This window comes from Equus caballus, chromosome 1, assembly GCF_041296265.1.
Source record: "Equus caballus isolate H_3958 breed thoroughbred chromosome 1, TB-T2T, whole genome shotgun sequence".
NCBI classification, from domain to species: Eukaryota; Metazoa; Chordata; class Mammalia; order Perissodactyla; family Equidae; genus Equus; species Equus caballus.
This window is the reverse complement of record NC_091684.1, coordinates 146,946,652-146,968,143: the sequence shown is the minus strand read 5'-3', so window position 1 is coordinate 146,968,143 and position 21,492 is coordinate 146,946,652. Positions and strand designations below refer to the sequence as shown.

Here is a 21,492-nt window from a genome sequence, read left to right as displayed (position 1 = left end):
TAGATGGTCTCTGAAGGCTTTCTACTTTTAGAATGTGGTTCCCTGTAGGTTCTACTCTACCTGGAATGGGACCAAGGTGGGCATTAGTAGGTCAAGGGGTTCTGTAGAGGAATGGGAAAACGAGTGACTTTTTTCTGGGTTAGAGTCTTTTTTTTTTTTTTTTAAGATTATTAAATTTTATTCCTTTTTCTCCCCAAAGCCCCCTGGTACATAGTTGTATATTTTAGTTGTGGGTGAAAAGATATTTCTGTATGCTTCTGCAATTGGTCTTAATTAAACACAGACCATACCTGTTGAGCTGCTCTTGGTACACCCTTAGAGGTTCAGATGCAACACAGGACAATAGGCAAATGCCAGAGGGAGGGGAAAAAAGTAATATTCCATAAAAGTAGGTGAGGTCTGGCTTAGAGTACTTTGAGCATGAGGACCAGGTTATGCATTTCATTTACACCCCGCAGGCTGCAAGCACGGTCCTGGGGAGAGGAAACAAATGCAGAGATTTTGTACTGACGGGGAAGGCAGAGTTGGGATGGGTAAGGGAGGCATCTAAGTTTTCCGTGACAGCCTTTTATTTTTACGTTTTCATTTCTGTGATAGTTACCATTCCTTGAAAGAATTGTCTTTACTCCATTCTTATGTTAGCCCACTCTGGTTGGGCTTTCATGCCTTCCACTCCAGTGAAAGTTCTCGTTAAGGTCACCTTTGATCTCCATCCTGCCTAATACAGTGAGGGTTTCCTAGTCTTCATCTGCTTATTAGCAGTGTTTGATTTATTTGACCACTCCTTCCCTTTTGAAACACCAGCTTCTCTTGGCTTCTAGGCCATCTCACTCTCCTGGTTTCCTCCGGTGCCACTGGCTGTTCCTTTCAGTTGTCTTTGCCTCCTCCTTCTCTTCTTGACTTCTCAGTGTTGACTGTGCTAGAGCCTGGACCCTCCTGTGGATCTTGTTAAATGCAGATAATGACTCAGTGGGTCTGGCAGGAGGCCAGCAGAAGATTTTGCATTTCTAGCAGGCTCCCAGGTGATGTTGTTACTGCTGGTCTATGGAGCGTGCTGTGCAGCAAGGAGCTGGAGCTCTGTCCTCAACTTCTCTATCTGCATTACTTCCTAGCTAAACTCATCCAGCCCCTGGCTTTAAATAACATCTTGACTCTTTCTGTTGACTTCCCAGCCCACTTGGGATAAGACCCGGAGTCCTTACTGAGGCCCATAGACCCCCCGATTTAGCTTCTGCCCACTGCTCTGCCCTCACCTGTCCTTCCCTCCCCATTTCCCACTGTGTTCTGGCCAACTTGGCTCTCATGTTGATCTTTGATTTGCCTAGCACATTCCTTTCTCAGGAGCTCTAAACTTGCTGCTCTCTCAGCCTGGCACTCGCATGGCTTGAAAGATCTCATTATCTCTTTCAGATCAAATGTTCCCCTCGCAGAGAGGCCTTTCTTGACCACTGTATCTCAGATGGACCTTCACCGCCACCACCACCTCGTTCTCTCCTTACACTACTTCATTTTCCTCATGGCACTTGTCACTATGTGTCACTTGTGTATTATCTTTCTCTCCCCACCAGAATGTAAGTTCTGTAGTGTAGGACTATCTCTCCATGTAAGTGCTGTAGAAGAGTGCCTAGCACAGTAATAGGCTCTTAGTTAGTGATTAAATAAAACATTAGTATCAGCATATCCTGAATGAGCTGGGTGACCACTAGATGCTACCACTTCATTCCAATAGCCGTGTTCATAATGCTTGGGTTTCAGGTTCTAGTACAGTATTTTAATTATCACTAGTTTAATTATCAATAGTTTAATTCCAACTATTGGAAAAGAACTGAGATGGATCGGACATGTAAATGAGGCCATCACACCGTGTGAAGACCTGATATTTTTATGGCACACTGCACAAATGAAGGTTTCCTAGTTGTTTGCATAAAAAGAGGTCACAGAAAATTGCACAAGGTAATGTGTGCACGATGAAATCATGAAGGCCTGCCTGCTGTTGTTGGTGTCTTCCTGTTCGTACCACATATGGTGATTTGGTTTCAGCAAAATGAACATTATCCTGCCTATTAAATTCATGTTGTGAATTTGAATTGTATGGGTTTTATAATTGTTTGTATTTAATATGCAGATTTGTTTTGGTTTTTATGGTGACATGATCTATAATAGTTTAATATTCATACATTAAGTGAATACTAAGGGTCTTTGAGAATTTTTTCTCTAAAGGCATCTGTATGTCAAGCTTGTGAAAGACTAAAATAGCTATTAGTAGTGAAGATGCGACCGAGGACAGGGCTCCTAGAAATAGGTCTTAACTTCTCGAAGTGCTTGTGGAAAGCTGTTTTTAACAAAATAAGGATAGGATAGGCTCTGAGTGGACTATTAAATTTTAGTATGCTTTCAAGATAGTGACATTTAAAAATATCCATATTCACATGAATACAAAACTATATACTGACAAAGCCTAGAAGGCTAAATTATATAATACTTTTATTTATATAATTGAAACTTCAATTTCTGATTGCTAATTCAATTTCTGACTATTGAGAAACATCATAAATTGTGAAATTTCCTTACTGGAGACATCTGTATAAAATAAAGATATTTAAATATAAAACAAAGGTAATAGAATGGATGGCCTTTACCCATCCACGCCAGGGCCTGGGTTAGGAGGCTATGCAGTCAGAAGCTCCCAGTTCTAACTTCTGCCCCAGGCCCTTCTGCCGTCCCCTGACTCCTAGACACCAGAGAGGAAGGGATTCTGCACTTAGGAAATGGGGCCCAAGAGGGAGACAAGTTCTTTCTTTGAAAGAGACTTGAACGGTCCTTCCACACACATTTCATTTGAAGGTATGTGTTTGTTTATATCCTGTTCACTTCTGTCTTAGTCGCTTCAGGCTGTTCTCACAAAATACCACAGACTGAATGGCTTATAAATAACAGGAATCTGTTTCCCACAGTTCTGGAGGCTGGAAGTCCAAGATCAAGGCGCCAGCAGGGGGCATTCTTCTGAGGACCTCTTCCAGGTTCATAGCCGGCGCCTTCTCGCTGTGTGCTCACATGGGGGAAGGGACTAGGGAGCTCTGTGGAGTCTCTTTTATAAGAACACTGGTCCCATTCACAATGACTCCACCCTCATGACCTAACCACCTTCCAGAGCCTCAGCCTCCTAATACCATCATCTTTGGGGGTGAGGAGTTCAACATATGAATCTTGCGAGGACAGAAACATTCTGACCATAGCAACTTCCAAATATAATCTGAGGCCCTTGTACTAACGAGCCCAGCTGTGTGGAGCTGTGAAACCAGGGAGACTCGGGCAGAAGACGAAGAGCAGAATGTGAAGTTGGGGATGGCATGGGAGGGCTTTAGGAAAGGAGAAAGGGAGCCGAGGACCTCAAAAATGCTCAGAAGATCTGAAAGAACCCTCCGTTCTTCATTTACCTAAGTAACTGGTGAGAACAAGATATAACATGTTCGGCATGACTTTGGGGTCTGGGACAGTCCCCCTTCCCCTGTTGCCCACCCAAGAGTTCATCAGACTACTGGTGTCATCAAACACGGGTGGTACAGACAACCTGAATTTACACATGTGGGAATCTGCTAGGTTTCTATTTTAGAGGGTTTATTTTAATTTCATTTTTTGATATTTTGGGTGACTACACAGTGTTATTTTCTGTTCGTTTTTAGCAGTCACACTATATGATACTCAGTAGGTTTCTGTGGACAAATCCTGGTGCCTGTCATTTATAGCATAGTCTTTCTGGATCCCCTGCAAACAACTGGCGGATCCATTGATGAGACTTGCTTGGCTTGTGAATTGATGCCCACAGGGAGGAGTAAGTCTGCTTGCTGCCAGCTCTCTCCAGGTGGCTCAGGTTTGGCAGTCATATGGCCAAGGTTGCTCAGGATGCTGACTCCTTCAGTCTTTTCTCTGATGAAGACAAAGATGGACAAGCTTCCCTGGTTTGATCTTGTTTTGAGTGACCAAGAAGAGGGACTTTGCAGAAGGCATAACATATATTCCCGGGGAGGATATTTAGCTTTGGGACTCACTTTGCAGAAATCCTCTTTGAGGAGTTTAGGGACTCGGGCTTGCTACAGCTGGCATTGTTGAAATTCCCCACTGTCGCTTTACTCCCCTTCAGAGATGCTTGATAACCCCAGGGCCTATTTTCTACTTTTGGAACACATATCTTGTGAGCGTGGCGCCTGGAGGCAGGAAGAAAAGCCGCAATGATGCTGATGATCAGATTCTGGTGTTTTAAACATATTCCAGCCAGAGGTAGTGGTGTGCCTGCAGGATGGACATATGGGATTTGTATGGAAAATCTTGACTTGAAAAAAAATTGTTCGAATTTTAAAAGGGGAGTCAAAGAGCTGTGCATTTACGTGATTTATTAGTTCATTCATTCCTGTATTCATTCAGCACCTGCTATTTGCAGGATGCTGTTCTGGATCCTGGGAAAATGGCAAAGAGGAAGGCCCCCTTGAGGAGTGACACTTCCACTGAGATCTGACAGACAGGAAGCTGCCTTGCTGGCCTGCCAATGCAGAGGGACATAGAGATGCAGGTTGGTCCACATCCACAGCTGTCCGATGCCCATGTCAGCCTAACTGTACCAGAGACCGTGGGAGGCCGAAAAATGAAAATGTGGTCCCTGTTCAAGAAAGGGCTCAGGTCTTAGAGACAGAAGGTCTGGGTCTAAATCCTGGTGCTGCCTCCGAGCCTGGTGTGAGACCTTGGGGACATTACCAGCCCTCAGAGTTGATACCTCTCTAAAGGGGGAGGAAATAGAATCCCTTACTGGGGAGGGGTTGCGAGGATCTGACCAGACATTATGATATAAAGGAAGCGCTCCTCACTTGCCTGGCACCGTGGGGGGATGACGTGCATGTCTGACTCAGAATCAGTTGAAAAAACCTAAAATGTAGTTGTTGGGCCAAAACTGATCTACGAAAGAGCTTGTGCTGAACTGAGTAGAACTGACTGTGTACTAGAATGCCAGAGACGGCAGAGATTGCTGGAGTCGGTGAGCCTGGGAGAAAGAACAGGATTTTTGTAGCTGAAAGGAGATAGCGTTTTACTGGAGAAAAAAATGTTGAAAGTAAAGGTTGTAGAAACTGTGTAAGGACAGAAGCTTCTCTTGCTGGGTACCTTCCTCTTGGTGGCCTGATAGCATTGTGTTAATGTCAGTAATGTGAATGTGAGCATAAGGTATGAACTGAGTCTGAAGAGCTTTTCAGTGTTGAGGAGGATTCTGAAGCTAGAGTTGGGCTTAGAGGGAAAACGCACCAACCTTGTATGGACGTGTTTGGGCTTAGGCTCCTTATGGGAAACTACAGCACAAATGTCATAGGTCTCTTATTTCTGGTTAAGATCTTTTCTGTGTAACTGGCAACATAAAAACATTCATTTATTTAGCCAACAATTATTTATTAAATTTCCACGGTGGACACAGCACTGTACTTTAGATTCTCAGCCCTCTGGTTTCTTAATTAGTTAATAAATTATTTCAGGATGTTGGTGGTTAATACTGTTTGGTTAACCAGTGGGGTTTTTAGCTTCGGCCTCAAAGTATTTAAAAACATTTTATGATCAAAGTCAGCTTTCTTATGGCCATAAATGCCACGTTGGAATTTTTTTCATTTGTTATATCCTGTTGTTTCATTTAGCATTCAATATGTGATTTGATTTTCCCAATTACTTTATGAAGTCATTATTAATAATCTGACTTCAGAGGTAGGAGAACACTCAGAGAAGTTAAAGAACTTGTCCAGAGTCAGGATTTGAGCTGAGTCAAATGGTAGACATAGTCCGTGCCCCTGCACCTGGATGTTAGGCTCCGTTACTCATCTTCAGAATTGCAGACTTCTATAGCTTAGCTCTGCATCGGCGGGAGAACTTTTAGAAATCATTTCAGGGCTCAGAGGTGAGAAAGGATGAATAACATATCTTAAACATTTTAGGGACATGAATTCTATGTTTTTTCAGAGACCATGTGGAATATAAGATAACCAATCACTGAATTTTAAAATTAAACTTGGCGATATAAGAACACCATACACTAAGTGGTAATACTCTTGCTAATCAGGTAAGGAAAGAGGATTGGGATCAGAACCAACAGAAATGGAGCAGAGACTGATGTGGTGGGAGACCCTTCATGGGGAAAGGAAGGGAGTGGACTTCCAGAGGTGTGGGGAGGGTCCCAGGAGGTCCAGCGTGACACCCACGCTCCATTCTCATGTGGTCAGATTAGTTAGTCCCATGAGCCCTGGTCTTCATGATCCTCTAGGATCTCCAACCCTAGTAGAAGAGGACCTTCTTGCAGGCTTTTCTTTTCCCTTTTGCCACTCTCCTTTTTGTGCAAGCTGGGTGGGTTTAGGGGGAAGCTGCAGCACTCAATATTAAAGATTTAATTTTTTCCACAAACATAGAAAAATTTTGGTCATCATGCTCATTTAAAGAGATTCAAACCGTACTGAACTGTGTAAAGTAGACAGCAACTCTGCTGTCATTCTGAAACCTCCAAGTTTATTTTTGAACTTGTTTTCCCAGGGAGTTCGGAAGGCTTGACTGTGTGAGACATTTCCTTTGAAGTCTTAAGTTTGGTCAGTTTCCTGTGTTAGCGCTACAGCACAGATAGATAGGGAGAAAGAAAGGAGAAAGCAAGCAAGCAAATAAAGCTCAGTTTAGGTAAGGCTGCCTCTTTCTGTCGTGTTTGGGAATACGTGGAAAAACCAGTACGCGTTTTGCTAATCTTGGGTTTTCCACACTCTGATTTTTTACTTTTATCTAGTTGAGGTTTCAATGTGGATATTCCCACACAAAATTCATGTCTTCCCAGCAGACTTACAAGCAAGTCCTTAGGAGTAAAGTTTTGTCCACTCTTTAGAAGTTATAACTGGTATGTGTCCTCAGACTGGCAATGGCTTCTCTCGGAACCAGCCAACCACCAAATCCCATTCGGCGGAAACTACTCTTTGGTTTGTGGCTCCCTTCTGATTTCCTGGAATTAAGATGAAAACTGCACTGAGGCTCATTAGCTCCCCACCCCTCCTTTAGGTGCTCTTTGAAATGACTTGGATGATAAAACAGAATTTTTCATTCTAAGTCTGTGTACATGGAGTCCCTCCTCTGTGCCAGGTGCTATGCTGGGTGCTTGGCCCAGCCTGGCCTGGCCACCGGGGACTGTTGTCCTCGGGACGGAGGGCAGACTTGCCTGGCTGCATATCCGTGGTAGCCATGAGGGCCTCTGCAATGGCTGCTGACTATGCTTCCAGGTCTTGGAGGTGCCACAGGGATTAGAGTGGTGAGGCCGGGAATGTGTGGCCCAGCATTGTGACTAATCTCTGTGCTCAGCTGATAACATGTGATGGCCCAGAGAGAGGAAATGTTTCTATCTGGCATAGGTTCATAGTTCTTCCAAGTGCTAAGCTCTTTGTTCTTACTCATAAACATACTCATTGATCTCGCTAACTAAAGCAATTATCATCATTTAGCGATCTTTTCCAAAAGCATTATTTCCACTCCAAAACACCACTTTCATTTGCCAAGTGCCACAATGTTACATCCTGGCAATTGGTCAGCATTTACTGCAAAATTATGTAAGCCCTTGGTTGGACTTAGTCCCTGACTGAGCAAGTGTGGCTGTGGAGCGCAGTAGGATCGTGACGTGGCCTGGTGTCTGACCACAGAGAATAGCCGTCCTTAAATCCATTCATTAATTCAGTGTTTACACTGTGATTGAGAAGGAAATCCATATTTGCTTAAGACAGTGTCCAGCTGAGAAATGTCTTTCTGTGAAAATATTGGATTGAGGTTTGTTGTCAAGGAAATGTAAATTGTGAACGTTTCATGAAATTCAAATATGCGGATTAATTTGCTAACAGGGAGCTAAGATTGTAATAAACCAAGTGGCCTTATTCAAAGATTGAAATGTAATTAGTGTTGACTGTAGTAGCAGCAACTAATGAAAAGGACTATGAAACCCTAGAAAAGAATTTTATTAATAAATATTAGAAGAAATATTTTCATAGAAAAGTCAGAGTCAGCATAAGAAGAGATTATGGGTGAGTAAAGTGACCTCATTTAGTAAATAACATTTTAAAAAAGCATCACGGTGGATAAATTTGTACAGAAGCACTTCTGTTAAAAAAATATTTGTTATAAACTCTAATGAATACACAAACTTTGAGAGATCCAGAATAAAACATGCCAGCGCTGCTTGGAAACAAGGGATCAAGACACATCTGGTCCTTTTGGTCTTGGCCTTCGTGCTTTGGCCTTCATCACTTTAAGGCACATTTGCTGTTCTTGTGCTGGTCTCAAAGTGTTTCATGAATATTATTAGCCTCGTCAAGCTAGATAAGCTAGTTAGCTCCTGTTCCAAATCTCACTCAAAAGATAGTAAAGGAATGAAAATTAAACCCACAAAGACAAAGAATGGCGACGGAGACTTGGCGGAGGAGCGCTCTGAAGCAAATGGAGGCGTAATATTGAAGTAGTGCAGGGACGGCTGCGTCAGCCTGAAGGCCGGCAATATAGAAATGAAGTAATTTGCCTGCAGAACTGCTGAGAGGCTCAGATGGAAGGCACGGGTTACTGCGGAAGGCAGGGTGAGGAGCCAGCATAGAGGGCATGATTTAAGAGCCTTGAGAACTAGAGCAGTTAGACTTCCAGGGTCTCCTCTGCACCCTGGATATCTGAGCACCCATCTGCCCGTGCCCCCGTCCCCACCCCAGCAGCAGACTGGGGTCTGTTCTCTGGAGAAATGGAACTGGAATAAAGTTGGAAGGGGGTGTGGGTGACTGAAAACAGGGGAATCAAATAAGAGCGGGGCCTCCGTGCTGTCCCCTGCGCTGCCCCATGATGCCACCAACCAGTGGATTGCAGGATTCTTTTCTTGAGAAATTGAACAGCTTCAGAAAAAAATGCCCCCAGATACTGAAATGTGTGGGTCCCCAGTGGAAAGCTTGGTGTGCCCCCCCCCCCCCCCCCATTTCTTGAAGTTCACCAGCTGTTAACTCCTCTCCACATATACAGAGCTTTCAATCTCCTTTTAGTATTTCACTCTTAAATCTTTAAATAGGATCAGGCAGCCAAGGATCCAAGTCATGTTAGGAAAGCCTTCAACATGAAAGGGACCAGAACAAACAGGAAAAGAGAAACTTTGCGATGCTGCAGACAGCAGAGGAAACATTTTTTTTTAAAAAAAGTTATAGTCCTCAGAAAGAGAGACAAGCTATTTCATGTCTAAAATAAGAATAACATTTATGAAAGAGAAACAACTAGAGAACAAGGAAGAGATATTGGAAATTACAAATTAAATACTTGAATTTTTTTAAAAAAGTTGAGGCTGTCTCTTAAGTAGAACAAAGAAGACAGAGTTGAAAAGTAGATGAGAAAAGAAATATGAAAAACTGGAATCTGGTCTAATAGATTCAACCTTACTAATATATTAGATGCAAAAACCAAGAGCAAAATAAAATGGTTCTCCAAACATTATCACAGAAATAACACAAGAACATTTCATAGAACTAAAGACATGAATTTCCAAATTGAAGGAATATGTTGTGTCCATGTTTTATAAAAGTGCCCGATTTTGAGTCTGTCATTGTGAAATTTCAGAATACCAGGGACAAAGAAAACGTCCTGAAAATGTTCAGAGAAAAATAAACAGGACATATACAGAGGAAAGGATATCATAATAGCATCAGAATTCTTAACAGCATCCCTGGAAGCTAGAAGGTAATGGACTGATACTTTAAAAAATCTGAGGGAAGATGATTTTTAACCTAGATTCTAAATCCAGCTAGACTACCAACCAAAAGTAAGCCGAGAAGAAAGACATTTTTCAAAATACAAGGACTCAAAAATTTTAGTCTTTTGGACTTCGCTTAAAATTGGTCTGAAGTGTGTTCCTTCAGATTGATTGGGTGAACCAAGAAAGATGAAGACATGAAACTTGGGAAACAGTATAGACAAAAGGAAGAGAGCAGGTAGACCCTAATATAGGGTGGGAGGATGGAAGACTACAGAATGGAGGTTACCAGGGAAAAATCACCAAATTATCTATTTTGATCATCTGGAAATTAATACTGATAAGCATCTAACAGATGTGATGTAGCTGATGAAACAATTTAAGGATAGGTATCTAGAAAACAAGACAAGTAAAAATAGCAATCAATTATTAACTCTAGAAAAGTTAAAAGTTTTGTAAGAAAGGAAAGATGACCATAGTCTGTAATTTTGGCCCTTTAGTGGACAATATTTATGTAGTCATAATAATATAAACAATTGGCTCTTGATTTTATTATTGGGAAACTAGTAGAATGAGAAATTCATATGTATGATATGTCATCTACCATATGTAAAACTGACAAGAAACTGCAGCTAGGCATGTTGCTTAGCAACATGGAAAGTACTAGAAGAAATAACTAATATTTGCAGTTGGTTTCCTCTGGGGAATGTGACCCGGATTGGGGATGGGTTGCTGGAGAGTACAGGTTTTTATTCTATCTTGTCTTACTTTGACTAAAAATTAAATTATTTAAAAATGTTAGTATAACTCTGATAAAACTGAAGGTAGACATAATGAAATAATTGGAATTGGTGAGATGATGATGAATATTGCGGATAAATGTACCTCTCCAAGTTGTTCCTATCTGTAAAATGGGAGGCGATGATATCTAATATGTTTTACATTTAAAAGAATAATCAAGCAAAACTGACAGCACCATGCTAGTAGTAGGAGACGAATGGATCCAGAAAGACCCAAGACAAATCAGAAAGACAAAATAAGTAAGGATGTGCTCTAGCTGACCTAAATAACTGGTCAGGTTGTATGGATGTATTTTGAATGCCATGCCTTAAAATAGAGACTACATCCAGCACCTATTAAACGTTGACAAAAATTATCCATATAGTTGCTGACAAAAGAAATCTAAATACGTTTAAAAAGAAATAATAGAGACTTCATTTTTTGACTACAAGTAGAAATTAACAACAGATAGAAATACAGATCCTCCAAGCCAAAACAACACAAAAAATATAATGGATATGAAAAAACTTTCTCAAAAACAACTCTTCGGTCAAAGACAAAATCAAAACTACAAATTGAAACTATCTAAAAAATAATAATAGAAACATTACTGTGGTGGAAACTATTGGCTGCCTTCCCAATATCCATTCTCTTCTCTCTTTTACTAGCAGAACATTGGTTTTGTTGAGAGTGTCAATGACTAGCTAAAAAACTCTACTTCCCAATTCTCACCAATAAAGTGTATGAGATTACTGGGGCTTCCAGGAAAGCTCCTTTATAAAGAAGGTTGACCATCAGCTGGCCTAATAAGTCTTTGGCATATGTGATGCTAGATGAGCCATCTTGTAATTATAAGGTGTCTAATACATGCTAAAGGTAGATGAATATAAAGATACAAGAGGTGTTCCTCAAAGATATCCTGGGATTCATTCCAGCACTGGACTTCCTACCTCTGGGGAAAACATACCCTAACTCTTAAAGTTGCTATTTTGGGTCTCTTTAATAGTAGGAACCAACACAATTCCTAACTGACACAGTCACATATCACAATTCATGGGATATAATTAAAGAGTGAAAAGCAACAAGTGAAGCACGCAAGTTAAGAAATTGGAAACAGAACAACAAAATAAAACAGAGGAAAGCACAAGGAAATAAGAAAGATCAAACTAAAACTCAATGTTAGAAAACTTTAAAAATGATTGATAAAGCTAAGAGCTGATTCTTCAGGGGAACAACAATTTAAAAAAATGGACATGTAGTTTTACCTGTATAATCAAGAAATAGGTGAAGAAAGTACAAAGGAAAATTAGGTAGAAATTAGAGGAGATGAAATGATTTATACCGTGCAAAATTCTGTGCAAATAAAATTTGAAAATGTGGATTGAATAGAGGATTTTCTTGGATAATAAAATGCTACCAGATTGATCCCAAAATAGAAAGAAAACTCAAAAAAGCCCCTAACAGTGAAGGAAATGAGACAGTTTATCTGTGACCAATTGTTGCGGCTCTCCGCATCTCCTTTGCTGTTGGAGTTTTTTAGAGTGATAGAAGTGAATTTCTGGTGAGAGAACCTCAGAGTGTGGGAGGGGGATGGGTGTCTGCCTGGGGACCTGTGTGCAGTCTCTGACAAGGGTGGCCACACCCCAGAAAGGCAGAGGCAATGATTCTTGACATTAGGACCCATCACAAAATAAAGAGCCCCAGGTCTTCAGTTTTTTATAACATTTTTTCAGATCAATATGTTACTTGAACTGTTCTGGTAAGAAAAAATGATTGAAAATTATTTTTAATCATTTACTGCCAATCTCACAACCAATTCCTTAAAATGTTTTGAACAGTATATCCGAAATAAATAATGATTAAGATTTCAAATCAGGATTGTGCATAAAAAAGGTTGAAAGGGTTGTTTAGACAGGAAAATTAACAGTATAGAAAAAAAGAAAAATGGTGAGCATCAGAATGCCTTAGCTCTTAATTATTTTCATGGAAAAGTCATTTGTTCTCAAATGCTGGTAACTGGAACATTCTATTGGTTAAAAATAAATAGGATAAAGTGTGAGGTAACCAACTAAGGAAAAAACAAAGCAACCAGAACAGCCATCGGCTATAAATAGAATAATGAAATTATGCCAAAGGCTCAGGTCGTCCACCCTGAGGCCAGGGTTCAAGCCCAGTGTTGACAAACACCAGGGTCAAGAGGACTCTGGCATTCAGAGAGGCCTGTTTGGGCCAGCATTTGGTTCTGAAGTCTCCTTGCTGTTTAAAGTGTTTTGTTTTCTTTGAACTTTGAAGTTTCCCCTCATAATCTTCATTTAAACAGATGTAATTCTAACTTAATGTCCTCTTTTTGCTCCCTCTTTCCCTGGTAGCGGGAACAGTGAACCATGGAGCTGTATTTCGGTGAATATCAACACGTGCAGCAGGAATACGGCGTCCATCTGAGACTCGCAAGTGAGGAAACCAAAAAATCAAGGAATTCCCAGCACACTAAGGCAGGCTCCTATGGTGTCAGTATTCGGGTCCAGGGGATTGATGGCCACCCCTACATAGTCCTGAATAACACAGAGCGGTGTCTGGAAGGTGCATCTTTTTCTGAAAACGGGCCATCATTTTCATCTCCAATGATAAATAACCTGCCTCTGCATTCCAGCAATGGGTCTGTGGCAGAGGAGGACAGTGCCGAAGAAATGCAGTTCCCAGAAAACCCATATGCCCAACCCACAAGCCCAGTAAGAAACCCCAAACAACCCTCTCTCCTTGAGGGCAAGAATGGAGTTCTAGAACGCAAAGAGGGGCCAGTGAAGCCATCCCACATGCTGAACTTCCAGAGGCACCCAGAGCTTTTGCAGCCCTACAACCCTGAAAAGAATGAGTTGAACTTAGGAAATCACCAACCTTCTGAGAATAACTGGCTAAAAACCTTAACAGAAGAAGGTACCGACGATAAGAAGGCTTGGACTTGCTTTCCCAAACCAAGTGGTTCCCAGCCTACCAGCCCTGCTTTGGAAGACCTGGCGAAATCCAACGTGACGGCCATTCGTTTATGCAGCTCTGTGGTCATAGATGACCCCAAGAAGCAGACCTCAGTGTGTGTGAATCTTCAGAGCTGCACCAAGGAGGGGCCGGTAGAGGAGGCCCTTTCCCCTAGTGGGAGGCCCCTAACCGCCCACAGCCCACACAGCCACCCCGAAGCCAAGAAAACCAGACCGGACGTGCTTCCCTTCCGGCGACAGGATTCAGCGGGACCAGTCTTGGATGGAGCTCGGTCTCGGAGATCCTCCTCGTCGTCCACAACTCCCACTTCGGCCAACTCTTTGTACAGATTTTTGCTGGATGATCAAGAATGCGCCATTCATGCTGACAATGTGAATCGTCATGAAAACAGAAGGTATATCCCCTTCCTGCCAGGAACGGGGCGGGATATCGATACGGGATCAATTCCTGGCGTGGATCAGTTAATTGAAAAATTTGACCAAAAACCTGGGCTGCAGAGAAGAGGAAGGTCTGGGAAGCGAAACAGAATCAATCCTGAGGACAGGAAGAGGTCCAGAAGTGTGGACAGCGCCTTTCCTTTTGGTCTCCAAGGGAACTCGGAGTACCTAACGGAATTTAGCAGGAACTTGGGCAAGTCCAGCGAGCATCTCCTCCGGCCGTCGCAGGTGTGCCCCCAGAGGCCACCGGCTCCGGAGCACCGTGGGAAACAGGGCGCCGGCCGGGCCTTCGCCAGGCTGCAGGGAGCCCACCCCAGGCCTCCGCAGCAGAACAAAGGTGGGAAAGTTCCAGAAAACAAAGGTGACCAGGGAAGTTTGACCGTGAGCGCATCCTCCCTCCCAGCACAGAATAAAAAGGAAGAGGAAATTAAAACAGCCACTGCTGTGCTGATGCTGCAGAATCGGGCACTAGCAACTTCGCCTGACTCTGGTGCCAAGAGGATTTCTGTGAAGGCATTTACTTCCGCCTCAAATACTCAGGTAATACTAGTATGAGCCTTTTAAAATTTTTTTTGGTTTTTCTAAATGATCTAAATCCTGCAGCGTCATGCTGCCAGAGGCTGTAGGAATACTCATCTTCCATCTTGAATCAATAATTGCACACCCAGGTTTTTTAGAGTTTTCTTCCACAGGCTATGTCCTATTGCCAATTGTATGGTTTTCTAAATTAATTCAGATCCAACTGGATTCCCTTTGTGATCTTGTCTGTAAAGTAACTCTTCAAACACTATAGAGAGGCTCGATTTTTCTGTTTGTGTATATGTGAAATCTGAAAGTATGCAGAATTGGTTCAGTGCGTACGTTTGTGTAGATGTATCAATTTACCTCATGAAATTGAGCGACTGAGTTAGTTCCTGGCCTGAGAAATTAGGTTAATTCCAATTTAGGTTAATCCTGAAGTGATGGAGTTTATTTAAGTGGTACCTTTAGTGTTTGGGTAGTAAGAATAAAAAATAATGATAGTGATAAAAATGGTAATAAGGGTTGTTAAGTGCCAGGAACTATTTGTTATATATTATAGGATCACACCAGCCGTATGAAGGTAAGGCACCATTAACCTCAATCTACAGGTGAGAAAATTGAAGTGAGGAAAAGTTCAGTAAGTTGCCCAAGCTTACAAAGCTAATAAGCAGTGGAGCCAGCCGTTGTGAGGATCCTCACCTGAGGAATTGTTTTTAGAAAGTAGGACTGTGTTTGGAAGCTTCTGATTCAGGGTTTTGTCTTCTTCCGGGAAGCACGGTCCTGTAACCTAATAACAGACGTTATGTTCCAGGCCACTCCGGATCTGTTAAAAGGCCAGCAAGAGCTCACTCAACAAACCAATGAGGAGACGGCCAAGCAGATACTCTACAATTACCTCAAAGAAGGGTTAGTGATTTTCCTGAAAGGACCCAAATATGGTCATTTCTGGTGGGGGTCTTAATTTCCTTTTCTGAGACCTTGTGTCTTGCCCTCCCTGCTGCCCTGCGTGAGCCATTTGAGGGTTAAGACTCAATGGCTGGGGTTTTCCTGGCAGCATTTGAGTCTAGGTTGGCGGGGAGGGGAGAGCAGGGGAGAGGAGTGTAGGGAAGGACGCTGTACTTTAAAAACGAAAAATGAATATGTTTTTTAAGTGACTATTTACTGTTTCAAAAACACATTAAGAAATAGGAAGAGTGTCTGCTAAGTTTAATTAATTAAGTCTGCCATCACCTTGAGTTCCTCCGCGCACACAATCGTCATCAATCGTCCCTTGTTAGAAGTTACACATAAAAACACCTTCTCCCCTCCCCGGAGTTGACATTGGCCAGGAGCCCCTGCTCCCATTATTTTTAAGGCATGTGTGAGTCATTTAAAAGCAGCGCTTTCCACACACTTATCTTGGAGGTGAGTTTGAGTACTGTAATCTGGTTTTCAGTCCTTCGATACTAACTGCGCTGGAATTCTAAGTCAGGAATGTGAAGTTTCTGTTTCGGTTCTCTCAGCAGATATGATTAAAAAGAAAGAAAAAGGCTTTACAGCCTAACATGACTGCGAGTCACTTGGCAAATGCTCATTGGTATCAAAACACTTCATATTTTTATATTATGCCTTACAATTGTTTGTCAGTAAGATAGAGCTGGCAAGAGTCAGGTTCAAAGTATAAGATAGGGGCTCCTTTGGGGGGAAAAAAGTAGCCGAAGAGATTCTTCTAGTTAAGAACTAGTTACTAGTATCTCTCTGTGAAAGGTTTTACCATGTTAAGATTAAGGTAAAAGAACGTTTGGTTTTTAAAATTCTTTCTCTAAATTCTTTTATTTTTTTGTACCATGATTTATTGAGAAACTGGCGAGAGACTTTACAGGAGGTGCCTATTTCAGGAAACTTATTTAAATTTTTTTTCTTAATTGCCAGGTATTTCTGATAGAAGGTGTGGTAGAAGTTAGTACAACTTTATCTGGTCATTACATGTGAAAGTCTAGGCAACGGGCTGCTGTGTTGACAATCTTAGCTTTGGGATTTATTTTTTTAGACATAGGTTTAGTGTGAGATTTAAAAGTAAAATGTGTGTGTCTGTGTCAGGTACACATCCAGGAGAAATTCCTTTTTGGAATGAATATAAGTCATTTGAATCAAACAACCAATTACTAAGTTTTCACTGGATGTTTTCTCCAAGCTTATTGAGAATGTGGTTATGTCTCCTTACATGTTTGAAAATGGGAGCCCCTGTCCCAAATTGAGTGGTAACAGATAACAGTTTATTTGAAGAAAAATACACCATCCATCCTGCTCTTCTCACACTGATTTTGTTTGCAGCCTGAATTAATTCATGCCTCTTGCAATTTATCTTCCTAAAGGGCTTGTTGTTTGTATGTCATGGCATAAAATATTCTGAGACCGAAGATTGCACCCCTCATTGTTTTCGTCTGCTGCCTCTTTTCCAGAAGCACCGATAATGACGATGCTACTAAAAGGAAAGTCAACCTGGTCTTTGAGAAAATCCAGACTTTAAAGTCTCGAGCAGCAGGGAGCACGCCAGGAAATAATCAAGTAAATTGAAATTTTGGGTTTTGCAGAGGGTTTTTAACGTGGAACGTGGCAAAAAAATTTGCAGTTTCTTCGGTCTGTACGTTTGATTATAGCAGCAAGTGGAAAGTTTCCTGAGTAGTGGGCAGGACCTAAGATGGAAGGTCATGTTTTAAATATTAATAATTTGCACCCTGTCTTTTTTCAGAAAGGCTTTAAGATATTTTATTTAAAAAATACGTAAAATATAACAAGGTGAAACAAATAGGTAGTGAAATTTAGAAAGGGGAAATAGGAATAGGAAGAATGAAGTGGAGGAATGGATGGAGAACCCCAGCATTATTGTAGGCAACTTTGGAAGGTAAGTGCAAACAGGCCTGGGCCAAGCTCTGGAACTTCAGAGAAGAAGAAAGAGAGAATAAGAACAAGAGAATGAAGGACAGATTCCGGTAAAGCCTACCAGCATTAGTAGATGGGAAAGGAAGGAATGGAGTGGTACCAAATTCTTTTAAAAAAATCGCCTGTTTAATTTATTGTACTGAAATCGAGTTGGCACTTGGAGATTGTTTTGGTAAAGAAAGAGTCATCTCATGTTTGATGAACATCTGTTATATACCAGACACATCTTGTGCCCTGAAAGGAAGCAGCGTTTAAGGGAGTTCTTGCTGATGCATCTTCCCTTTCTCTTCCCCGGGGAATTCTGCCTGGGCAGGAAAGAGAAGATGCTCAGAGGCAGGAAACAGAAAGTTTTTCTGTAGCTTCTTTTTAACTTTGGAAACATATGTATAGAGGATGTTTTCAGACATCAATTACCCTCTTTGCCCTACGGCTCAGTATTCCTCTAGCACTCAGCTAATCCATGACTACTGCTCTGGCATTAAATAGAACAATTTATGTATATGTTAGATAATTTATATATATATATTATTATGTAATTTATATATTATATAATTTTTATAATTATTATAATTTATATATGTATTAGTATATATATTTATTAATATATACTAACTATATGCTACTGGGAAATCTTTAAATTATACACCTTGCTTATAGGCAAGCTTCAGGAGCTCAACATAGTTCTTAAAATTAGTTTAGGAACTTTTGCTAAAACTCTTAAATCTGAATTATCATTATGACTCTTGCTTTTCACTTACCTGCATATTCTTAGGGAGAGCATCTTCTTTGGTCTTGATGTTAAGATTGTCATTGTGGGTCACAGACGGGGGGAATCCATTCTGAACTGGGGAAGTCAGGGTAGCCCTTCTGGAGTGAGTGACATTAATGGTGTCTCAAAAGATCATAGAATTCTTCGGGAGAAGAAGGGAAGGCAGGGTGTTCTAGGAAGAGGGAATGGCATGAACAGATATAAAATGTGAAAGGCGTGTGTTTGTCATGTTTAGGGGACTGGAGGTAATGTAGTGTAGCTGGAGTAGAGAGCCGGGATGTGGTGGGGGCGCGCCAGACAGGAAGGACCTCAGAAATCACAAGAAGAAGCTTGCCTTTCAGGCTAAAGGTGATGCGCTACCATTGATGGACTTTAAACAGGAATATTTAGTGTTGGATTTGTAAAAATTCATTCGTTTTGTAGCTTTTGGAGAGAAGTAAGCATAGAAGAAGGGAGACCAGTTAAGAAGTTGCTGCTGAATCCAGTGAGAGATGATAAGATGAATTCAGGCTCTTAGACTTCTGGCTCTGATCACACTGCCGTGACTGCTTAATTGCCCATATTTTTCTACTCCCCTTCCCTCCCTCTTATTTTCTGAATCTGATTATTTCCTGGCAAAGGCTTTGGAGTTTTTATCTTTTTGGTGTCAGCTAAGTGATTTCCTGCGAGAGAATGTAAGAACCTTCTCCAATAGTGGAAAACAGCAAAGCAGGCAGAGTTTTCATTTGGGAAAGAACACTCTATAATTTCCCTCATTGAGTTGGATTTAGATTTCTAAAATGGATTGTTCTCATTTTGCCTTAGAAAATTAGAAGTCCTTTGTTTTGTTGACTCTTGGGTTCTGGTCCCCTTCACAGGAGTAGGTGAGGAAGTACCTCATTCCAGGTTCATCACGCACAGCTCACACCTGGATTCAGGTGCATGAGAGCCAAGTCTCTGCCTTTTCTTGCTTTGATTCCTGCTTTTATCTCTTCCCCTCCCTTATTTGTAGTTTTCTAACCACTTTGCTGTAGGATTTTAGGCCTCATCCTGTTTTTATATCCATGGAAGAAAAAAAATGAGATGCATTAATATTCATACTCAGATCAAAGATGTATTTTCTAATAGATTGTTTAATCAATTCTCTCTTCATTATGGAAATGTAGCGTCAAAAAGAAGAAAGCAATTTATTTAGCATACATTTATTTACTACTTGCATACAGGCATATGCAGAGAGTGAGGGAGAAACATCTCATTGGTGGTTATGGAGCAATAATCCCCAATGTAATGAAATTTTTGTAACAGATGTGTGTACAAAGGGCCTTGGGAATGCAGAGATGTGGGCTTTGGGTATAACTTCATGCAACAGATGAATCTTCAACAAATATCAATTTTTATGTTTTTATGTTATTTTTTTTTTAAAGATTGGCACCCGAGCTAACATCTATTGCCAATTTTCTTTTCTTTTTTTTTTCTTCTTTGCCCCAAAGCCCCCCAGTACATAGTTGTATATTCTAGTTCTAGGTCCTTCTGGCTCTGCTATGTGGGATGCCGCCTCAGCATGGCTTGATAAATGGTGCTAGGTCTGCGCCCAGGATCTGAACCGGTGAAACCCTGGGCTGCCCAAGTGGAGTCTGTGAACTTAACCACTCGGCCACGGGGCTGGCCCCTTTGCATTGTTTTATTGGGGTATAACTTACATACAGAAAACTGCACAAATCTTAACTGTATAGTTCATTGAATTTTAACATGCTTATGCATCCATGCAAACATACCCAGATCAAGATGCAGAACCCTCTCATTACTCTAGAAGGCTTCCTTGTATTCCTTCCCAATCAATTACACCCCCCCCCCCAGGAGGTAATCATATTCTGACTTGTATAACATAAATTAGTTTTATCTTTCTTGAATTTTATATAAATAAAATTTTACAATATTTACTCTTGTATGTCTAGGTTCATTTCCTCAGTGTTACGTCAGTGAGATTCATTACTGTTGAATGTATCAGTAGCTCCTTTTTATTGATACATAGCTTTCCATTGTTTCAATATACCATAGTATACACCCTCGATGGACATTTCCAGTTTTTGGCTATTGTGAATAAAGCTTCTGTGAACATTGTTGTACATGTTTTGATGGTAAATACACTCACTCATTTCTCTTGGGCGTAAACCTATGTGTAAAATTGCTGGGTCATGAAGTAGGCATATGTTTAGCTTTTAAATACTGCCAAATGATTTTACAGAGTGGTTGAAACAGTTTATGCTCCCACCAGTATATGCCAGTTCCATTAGTTATATCCTCTCTAAAACCTAGACTCTCTGTTCTATTCCGTTAGTCTACTGGTCTCTTCTTGTGCTGATACCATACAGTTTTAATTACCATAACTGTATAGCAAGCCTTGAAATCTTGTAATGTGTGTCCTCCAACTATATTCTTCTTTGAGATTGTCTTGTTCATTTTAGGTCTTTTGCCTTTCCATGTAATCTTTAGAATCAGTGGTCAATTTGAAACCAAAAGAAAAGTTTTAGTCATATTGGACTCGTGTTGAGATACCTGCTGAAATAATTCCTGTGACTGCGATAAATGCCGTAAAGTTGAGTTTCCTGGAGTCCCGAGGGGGCCAGCGTGACTAACTCTGCCTGTGAAGTCAGGGAAGGCTCTCTGTAGGGGTTTACATTTGAATTGGGTCTTCAGATGTCTAGTGTTACTACTCTGATTACGTTTTGGGGGAAAGAGAATGAGCATAAAGCATCTTGAAAATTTAAATTAGGATGTCTTTGCAATTAATTGTAGGCTTCTAATTCTTCATCTGAAGTCAAAGATCTATTGGAACAGAAAAACAAGTTGACCACAGAAGTGGCTGAACTTCAGAGACAGCTTCAACTAGAAGTCAAGGTATCTGATTTTTCGATTATATTATTTTTTTAATTTCTGTCTTGATTAATAAAGAATATCTTAAGCACCTTGGGATGCCTAAGTGAAGTGAAAGCCAGTTTTTTTCCCCACAAGAAACATTCTTCTCGTCACTGAGTAAATTCCTGTATATTTGGCTCCTGATAGCCAAAGAACTTTTTTTTTCTTTTTTTTTTTTTTTAAATAACCAAAGCATATAGCGACTGTCTCTTTGGACGGAGTAAAAGAAACCTTGTTGGATTCAGGCAGGCCAATAGGAAACTAAATGTATATGAAACATCTGAACTAAGTAATAAAAATAGCAGAATGAGGTTTAGCTGTGTTTGTGTTTCTCTTTTGGACGTATTACAATTCATTAAATATTTAATATTCTTTCTAGTTACAAACTTTTATGCCTTAATTATGTAGTTTGATTA

The 21,492-nt window shown here is 40.9% G+C and overlaps 1 protein-coding gene across 5 annotated transcripts in view; it reads left to right on the top strand.

The window, feature by feature from the left end:
* CGNL1 (cingulin like 1) overlaps window positions 1-21,492 on the top strand; it is a 153,379-nt gene that overhangs the window by 41,050 nt on the left and 90,837 nt on the right. For 4 of the 5 annotated variants that reach the window (XR_011439985.1, XM_070270989.1, XM_070270975.1 and 1 more), the window contains exons 2-5: window positions 12,907-14,508; window positions 15,302-15,396; window positions 16,932-17,037; window positions 20,957-21,058. Coding sequence is in view for 4 of the 5 variants with exons in the window: in XM_070270989.1 (XP_070127090.1) it covers window positions 12,922-14,508; window positions 15,302-15,396; window positions 16,932-17,037; window positions 20,957-21,058 (1,890 nt within the window). In the remaining variant the exon portion in view is untranslated. Of the gene's footprint in view, window positions 1-4,438; window positions 4,568-12,906; window positions 14,509-15,301; window positions 15,397-16,931; window positions 17,038-20,956; window positions 21,059-21,492 lie in introns of all 5 variants that reach the window. The other variant, XM_070270979.1, reaches the window with a different exon arrangement.